At 30.9% G+C, this 9221-nt stretch overlaps 1 protein-coding gene across 1 annotated transcript in view; it reads left to right on the forward strand.

The window, feature by feature from the left end:
- LOC106470847 (flotillin-1-like) overlaps positions 1 to 9221 on the forward strand; it is a 24268-nt gene that overhangs the window by 10156 nt on the left and 4891 nt on the right. Inside the window, exons 5-10 of the mRNA XM_013931420.2 lie at positions 2377 to 2496; positions 2733 to 2828; positions 5441 to 5560; positions 6774 to 6988; positions 7498 to 7543; positions 8745 to 8882. Coding sequence (XP_013786874.1) covers positions 2377 to 2496; positions 2733 to 2828; positions 5441 to 5560; positions 6774 to 6988; positions 7498 to 7543; positions 8745 to 8882 — 735 coding nt within the window. The remainder of the gene's footprint in view (positions 1 to 2376; positions 2497 to 2732; positions 2829 to 5440; positions 5561 to 6773; positions 6989 to 7497; positions 7544 to 8744; positions 8883 to 9221) is intronic.

A 9221-nucleotide genomic window follows, 5' to 3' on the forward strand; every position in this document is an offset into this window, starting at 1 on the left:
TTGTAATTTGTCCTTTCAGTTAAAATATAATTACATATTCTTTGTGTGTAGTTTTACTTCTTTGTTGGTTTTATATTGTAACTTTTGTAATTTGTCCTTTCAGTTAAAATTGAATTACATATTCTTTGTGTGTAGTTTTACTTCTTTGTTGGTTTTATATTGTAACTTGTGTAATTTGTCCTTTCAGTTAAAATTGAATTACATATTCTTTGTGTGTACTTTTACATGACAATACTACCATATCCAGGTGTCCCTTTCTGTTATGTAGTTTAATTCATGAACAGTTATGTTTCTACAAACCCTTGTAACTAATGCAGCCATCCAGTTGTTTGTTTGATAGCTATGTTGTTACCTTCACAAAACCTGTTTGTTTGGATTCAAATCAGTGATGATCTTGGATTCGGGTCAACAATAATCCAGCTAATCTTCTTCAGTTGCAAGACACATTCACTCCTTATAAAAATTAGATGTCAGTATCTTAAGTATAACAGATCTTTTAGTACAGATATATCTTCTTATTACTGTCAACATTAATGATAGAAGAATTTCTAGTACAACAGATACACTGTATGTATAAAAAATAATCATGGCCTATTGCAGCTCTTGCTGTATAGTAAAAAGTAAGGTTTTTTAGCAAAATCTATTGATGACGTTGTAACGAGTGTCTATTCTTATCAGTTTCTACTTTGGTTAAATACATAACATAAGAGACAGTGAGTGACTTTACGATACTCGACAAAACTTGGACTGAACTGTTCCGAACTTACTTCACATGATTAAGTTGTGTTCAGTACTTAAAATAAAGTCTCGTCTCTATAAAACTTACTTCAAAATTGACAAAACGGCACCATATAATTTCACAAAAAAAAATAGATTATGAACTCAGTTTTGAAATGGGAAACAAATTTAAATGGGATTTTGGATTTTAATATGACAAAGTTAAAAACTTGTCACACTTTTAAAAAATAAAGAATATATGTTTATAAGTGGGGGGGTGAGTGACAAGTCATGACTATGAGAATCATTTGATTCCACTTAGCAGCGAACGTTCAAGACATTTGTTCGCCTTGGTCCCAGTGACAATGTGATGGGTAGGGTTTGTGAATGTGTTATAGGTAGGATACGTAGTTTAGGAATTATAGTATTTTTGTTTTATATTTTGTTGTTTATGTGTTTTGTTATTTTGTTAATAGACATTTATTGATCAAGATGTTTTATAAATAATCACCTATGTCAAGGTTTGCCACCTGTGTAGAACTAGACCTGTTTGTGATAAGGATTTTTTTCATATACTGTTGAAGTAATTATGAATTTTTTTCAATTATAAAATATGTCTTGGAGAAAACCTGCGTTATTCGTATTATTACTTGCCTAAACATTTGAGAAACATCATGTTTTATAAATAATCACGGTCTGTACTATATGCTTGAAAAAAACTTCACTTGAAACTTTAAACATACATCCCATCAATGTAAATAATCAGTGCTGTTTCTAAAGGCTAGGGACTTCCCCTCAACATTTGTTTGCTTGACTATTGGCTACTTGAGTTAACAATTGTCAGTTTTTGAAAATTGGCTAAATTTATGAACTAAAGTAAAGGTAGGACCCTGAGATCCCCATCATCCTAATTCTTTTAAAAAACCCTTCTACTTCAAAAATCTGATAGCACTGCATATCCAAAACACTAGAATTTTGATATTGTGGTTTCTATTAAGTTATAAATAACACTTGAACAAGCAATAAACTTAAGAAACTAAAAATTTAAATAAACCTTTATTTAGATATAAAGATTAGAAACATATACAAAATTTATATGATTATTATTTAAATACTTTGCTCTCCAGTAGCTCAGTGGTAAATTTGAAGGCTTATAACTCTTAAAACCAGGTTTCAATACCTACAGTGAGCATAGCACAGAAAGCCCATTGTGGAGCTATGTGCATTAGAGACCCACTGAAAATGAACGATCAAAGTTTGGGAAGTTGGCACAAAGGCAGAAGCAAGGGTTAAAATTTAAATTATCGTAGCACACTAATCATTTATCCAATTGCTTATCTATTTAAACTTGACCTTTGAGAGTCCACCAAAGTTTCTCTATCAAATTTCATCAAAATTGGTTCAGCCAGTTAGATGAACATACAGGTTTTCCACTCTGTTTTGTGTGTATGTGTCTATATATCCACACACACAGAACATTAAAAAAAAAATGGAATTTACTATCAAAACATTTTTAAATTAGACCTTACTAAGTTGCATTTTAATATTTTTTGTCCAAAAAAATTTAAATGCAAAAGTATATTTCAGGTGTTTCTGAATTAGTATTATCTGACGACACTTTTCTGTTACACTGATACACAATTCTTTTTCTTATTTCAGGAAATATATAAGGATCGAAAGAAATTCTCCACAAACGTTTTTGAAGTTGCATCGTCTGACCTACTGAATATGGGTATTACTGTCGTGTCGTACACTATTAAAGACATCAGTGATGATCAGGTATATGAGACATAAACATTAGATAATCATCTTGGTTTAGATGGTACACCAATTAATTCACCGTTAAAAATTTACTGTACGTATGAATATCTAATTTAGGACACACAAAAGAATAGATAATGTTTGTGTTGATAAGACCCTTTTTTTTAATGATCATTTGTTATATGTAATACTGGTTAGTAAAACATTTTTGTTTTATAGACTTTTTTTTTTTCAAGTCGTTTCTGTTTTTATAGGGTTACCTTAAAGCTTTAGGGATGGCACGGACGGCTGAAGTGAAGCGAGATGCTCGTATTGGTGAGGCTGAAGCCAAAAGGGACTCTCAAATTAGTGTACGTGAGCCGAGGGATTCATTATATTTCCAGATAAATAATCATTTTTATATAAAGACTTCCTATATTAAATTGACAAAATTTGATAGCTAGTGCTCTTATCTTATTACATGTGTCATTCTCCGGATGATCTTGACAGTTTTATAAAGATGGAACACGTTAAAATGTTGTGATATGAGAAATGATTGAGCTCTTTAATCTTGTGTTGCCTCTTTTCCTTTTTTAATTGAAAGCATTTTTTCCTCAAGACTCACTAAAAACTTACTTCTGTAACTCTTACTTTGTTGTGTTTTGAACTGTTTGAATGACATTACAGACACACTAGGCTTTGCTCAGGAATTTATGAACTCCAACTCCATTGTACACAGTAGCTTAATAGTATGATTAAAAGAACTTGTATGTTCCTATCTTTTACCGACATCTACGTCATCACCAGATGACGTCATCTACTCAAGTATATATGCATACACTTATTTATAAGACCTTAGTGATATTAAACAATGTGATGATTATCTTAAAAATGATATATTGTCATATATCCATAGTTTTAAATCATATCCAAATTATTTTGCTCTATACGATCCCAAAGCCAGCTTACATCCAGCCCTTTTCTGCACAACAAGTAGACTTTCATGAATAAATAAAGTAATAAAAAAGGTATTGTAATTTACGATTTGGCTATTGTGAATCATAGTACGTGTCATTGATGTCTTTATGTCCGATACACATCTTGTGTGTGTGTGTGTGTGTGTGTATATATATATACGAACAGAGTGAATTGTTGAAAGCTTTAATGAATTAGCTAAGATATACATAAACAAGTTAAAAGCTTATTAGACATTGTAAACACTCGGTTCCATCTACAAGGTTTAAATTCATCTTTATTAGACTTAAATTTTGAATGAGTTACAGAAGTTCATTTCAGGGGCAAGTCTGGAGTTTTGATACTCATGGTGGGCACAGCACAGATAGCCCATTCTGTATCTTTGTGCTTATCAACAAACAAACAAAATTTTAGAACAAAAATAATCATTAAATAAAGAAGTCTTGTCAAACAAGATAAGAACAGGATTATTTATATCCATTTGAACAAGTTTGATATTACTTGTTTCAGGTGCTCATCATTTTCAACATAAAAATCCTACTATTAATCTGTTGTTGTTTACAAGTGTAGTGTATTTCAACAAAATTATAAACATAGGATATTTTTAAACTGTTTTTCTTTCATGTAAAGTTTATTTATGAAGTTTTTTTTTATAGGTTTCTCGGTTTATTATTTTGCTTAACCAGAGCTGACTGAACATTTGATGGTAATCTTGGGTTTATGGTAACGAAAGTGAATGGCAACAGATTAACTTACCTTAAAAGGGGGGTCACACAAATGAAAAATCAGACAATTATTACTAAAATTTAAACTATTCAGATTTCTGGAAATATTACTGACACTGCTAGCAAAACATCTAGCTTAAAAAACTCGCATAAATTTGTTAACCTAAATAAGTGAAAGTTTTCTTCAGGGGTTGTTTAGACTAGGTATGCATATCTTAGAGCCCTCAGTCGACATAAATTTGTTAACCTAAATAAGTCAAAGCTGAGGGCTCTAAGATATGCATACCTAGCCTAAACAACCCCTGAAGTAAAAATCGACACCTGGAGCTACTGTTTCTTAACTTTTGAATATTAGGAAAAAGGAAAATGTTTATAAAATTCTCTCATGAAACTTGTGTTATGTATAGGTGGCTAAAAACTTGTGTTATGTATAGGTGGCTATGAAACTTGTTATGTATAGGTGGCTAAAAACTTGTGTTATGTATAGGTGGCTAAGAAACGTGCATTATGTATAGGTGGCTAAGAAACTTGCATTATATATAGGTGGCTAAGAAACTTGCATTATATATAGGTGGCTAAGAAACTTGTGTTATGTATAGGTGGCTAAGAAACTTGTGTTATGTATAGGTGGCTAAGAAACTTGTGTTATGTATAAGTGGCTATGAAACTTATGTTATGTATAGGTGGCTAAGAAACTTGTGTTATGTATAGGTGACTAAAAGTGCTGAATAATTATTTAAAAACTAAATTAATTAGATGAAGTGTTTTGTCTTATTAATCAATTTATAAAAACAAATTGAATTGGCTAAATTAGGACTAGCACTTCATAAAATACAGAATATTTTTCATGTATGCAGTTTTTTTATCGATTAAAGTTTTCTCTGCAATGCTATGAGTTGTCAGTTGAGCAAATTATCTTAAACTGGTGTTTTCTAGAAATGTACAGTAATTAACTAAGTATTTCTAAGCTAATAACAATATATATTATGTTTGACAAAATGCACTAAATATTGCGTGAAACAAGTGAGTCATGACTGTTAATTACACAAAAGAATTGGTTTGAATTATTTAATGTTAAAGGTTGAATAATTTTAAAATCCCAGACATTAACAGAATAGGTCAAATATTATTTCTCTTTAATTCTCTCAGAATGATCAACCCTAACACTTTCTTTAATTTCATTGTGTAATAGTAGTAGTTAAAGTGTAACTTGTATTCCTTTGTTTCTAACAATACGTTATTTATTACCTATTACTAACAAGTGTCATGGTTATTTACAACAGAATGCTCTAGCTGAAGAGGAACGGCTGGCTTCTCGGTACTTAAACGATACTGAAATAGCGAAAGCCCAGAGAGACTTCGAACTGAAGAAAGCAACGTATGATTTGGAAATAAACACAACGGTATAAATTTTCAAAATTAATTTTTCTTTGTGCTTACAAATAGCCATCAGAAGAAATTTAATGTCTACTGTCTTTTATATTGTATATGCATTGGTAATTAATGTTTTGTACAACAGTATTGGATGTTTGAAAGGCTTTTCACTTAATGTGTTTTCTTTCTGTTGATATGCTGCTACTCGACTGTGCAGCGTATATTAAATATTTCTGATCACATAAAGTAAGAAAACTTCTTTTTAAATAAGATGAATGGATGGTTTAATGACTCAATAGAGTAATTAATAAATAGATAATTGAAAGATTCTTCTAATGTAGAGGGGTTGAGTATTTTATATAAAAATAAACTTAGAACTTCATCATGTCATTACAGTCCATGTTATCTCGTCCAGTCATAATCTCTCCGATGATCGTGCATCTTGTCCAGTCATATTCTGTCTGATGATCGTGCATCTTGACAATTATTCTGCAGCATAGTTTTCTATAAGACACTAACGTTCCTTGTGATAACATGACATAAACTGGCAAAATCTCATAAACCTTGTTAATTTTCAGTGTAATTAATATGTTAGAACGTTATAACTTAGTAGAGTATCTAAGAATTAAATGAACCTTAGGAATGTGTAAAATATATTCATTCTTAATGTATTAGTGGCAGTTGTTCTTAGAACACAATGTTATCATAAGGGAACAAGTTTTCTCTCGGTTTTAAACATAATGGATTTAATTTTAATTAGATCTGGGCAATTAATATAATTAATCAACATAATAATCAAATTACTAACGTCGTGATTTTTCCTTATAACTTTTTATTAATTCAAAAACCGTTCAGCTTCATCGATTAGTGTTGAGACTCGCGTAAATAATTAATTAATGGAAATTTGTTTCTGTCTATTACTATTTCAATTATTCCAACTACCTAAGTCTCACATGAAAATAATTGATTAGTTGAATGTAATTAATTAACGAACTTGAAGGTTAATTGATTTTTCTAACTTCACTAATTTCCCAGCTCTATTTTTAATGCACAGTCAGTATAATTGTGTGTATTTTCACCCTGTTTCGGAAACACGTTAAAAGTTTGGCCTTACAGTTACATACAATATATTTTAATACAAACAGAAACCTTTGGGAGAAGTGTTATTTGTATAATTTATCACACACGATTTAGCTTTAGTCTACGAGTATCTTTTATTATTGGTCAATCCATCTCACTTAGAAAGCAGAAGCAGACATGGCCTACAGTCTGCAAGCGGCCAAGACTCGCCAACATATTATGGAAGAGCAGATGCAGGTGATGGTAGTGGAGCGAACCCAACAGATCCAAGTACAAGAGCAGGAAATTCTTCGCAAGAAAAAAGAGCTTGATGCCACAGTGCAACGTCCTGCCGCGGCTGAAAAGTTTAGGCTAGAAAAACTAGCTGAAGCCAACAAGTGGGTTGTTTTTACATAGAGACGTTAGTTGTCATGCTGTACTAATATTTCAGACAAATTGTTATATAAATATGTATATTTATTGCTTTATAATTCCACCACTTTGGGGTAATAACATCTATAGCCTGAGGTGAGAATTCTTTTATTCGAAAATTTTTTACAAATATTTATCTGTATGTTTAAAATTATGTGTCTTTTTTGTAAAAATGTTTAGTTTATTATGATATACATATATAGAACTCACTAAAACATTATTTTTCAATAATATTTAAAATGAGTATTATTTCTTACAATTATGCGTTTATGATGCAGTGAAGAATATTGGATGTATGTACTAAAAATATGCATTTATTTTCACACTCCTTTGATGTTAGGCCTTTACGGAAGTTCATAATAAATAATATGAAGAACAGTTGATAAATTCTAAAGAACTTCTTTTTTCTAAATCTTCAAGGAAAATTTTAGTGAGTTGTTTAAATTATGTGCTCAAGATTAGTCCCTTTCTTTAGAAACCGTGTCATCCTGGAGGCAGAAGCTGAAGCTGAAGCAGTTCGAGTAAGTATTAACTCAGTGTTTATGGCCAAAACAAATTTATTTGTTAACATTTGCAAAAGAAAGTTTAATATAACTATTCTTTTAATATAATTGTTTCTGGTGGCAGATATTTAGGGGGGCTGGGGGAAGCAACCTAAATCAGACTGTCAAGAATTTACGTGGATCCACACCGTTAAATTTTAGTCATTACTTTATGTTGGCCCAGCTGCCCAGATCAGCTACATGTACATAGTGCATACATATATATTAGCAAGGGTGTCCTTGGTTTAATTCTTTGATTGTCACATATCAACCATACAAATCTAGGTTAATGCGAAATCTTTATCAAAATGTATTGCTGTATATAAAATTACCAAATATCTTTCAAATAATTTCCCAAGTAAATTTAACTTTACACAAAAACTGTACTGTACAACAAGATCATTTTTGGTATTTTATATATACGTAAAACTTAGCATTTATTCTGTCATTTGTAGTAGTTTTTTTATCATTACACAACAGGCCAAAATTTTGTAATAGGACATCGAACATTCGACAGACTGAAACCGTGAGATATTGTATATTTATGAAGATTAACATTTATGGACCCAGGATTTTACTTTATAACATATCCATTTGATGCTGGTTAAACGTTGTTACTGTAAATATTCCAAAACTTTAAGAAATGTTAAACAACAGTCGTTTCTCCTTATGTTGTTTGATTTTTTTTATTTCAAAAGCAATTTGTGAAAGTGTATGTTTGAACACTTGATACTTTATTGTAATATAATTACTTTTTTAATACTGCTATATTGAGGCACTTTGATAGTAGGAAAAGTAAATTTTGTGTCATTTTGGTTGTTAAACAGAACTGCTTATATAATGGCTGGAGACGGCTTGAATTGGTAATGAAGAAAAACTTTAATATAAGTTTACCTGATGATGACAAAACCGTGTCGAAACGTTGTACATTTGCTGTTATGTTAAACTTATATTAAAGTTTTTCTTCATTACCCATTAAAGCCGTCTCCAGTCATTATTAGTCTCAAAGTGGGTTCCTCGTCATCGAATTAGAACTGCTGATATATTACCAAGAGATGTTATAAACATAAATCAAAGTTTCCGTGCAGTCCGTGTATGTCATGAATGTAATTTTAAATTTTTATAAAGTGTGATTTATTTCAACAAAAGCATAATTCCTTTCTTTGAAATGTGTTGACAGCTGAAAGGTGAAGCTGAAGCATTCTCCATCGAAGCCAAGGCCAAGGCTGAAGCCGAACAAATGGCCAAGAAGGCTGATGCTTTTAAGGAATACAACAAAGCTGCTATGATTGATATGATGTTGGAAACGCTCCCTAAGGTAAGGATAATACTAACTTTTACTTTATAACTGATACGTAAAGTGTTTTACATTTGATTCATACATGCGTTTTTAACCCTAAGGTAAGGATAATACTAACTTTTACTTTATAACTGATACGTAAAGTGTTTTATATTTGATTCATACATGCGTTTTTAACCCTAAGGTAAGGATAATGCTAACTTTTACTTTATAACTGGTACGTAAAGTGTTTTATATTTGATTCATACATGCGTTTTTAACCCTAAGGTAAGGATAATGTTCAAGTGATTCAGATTCGACGTTCTTGTGACTGATTATAAATTACCATTCAATCTAAAACGTGTTTATCAAATGAAA

Source organism: Limulus polyphemus, unplaced genomic scaffold (assembly GCF_000517525.1).
Source record: "Limulus polyphemus unplaced genomic scaffold, Limulus_polyphemus-2.1.2 Scaffold4246, whole genome shotgun sequence".
Lineage (NCBI taxonomy): Eukaryota > Metazoa > Arthropoda > Merostomata > Xiphosura > Limulidae > Limulus > Limulus polyphemus.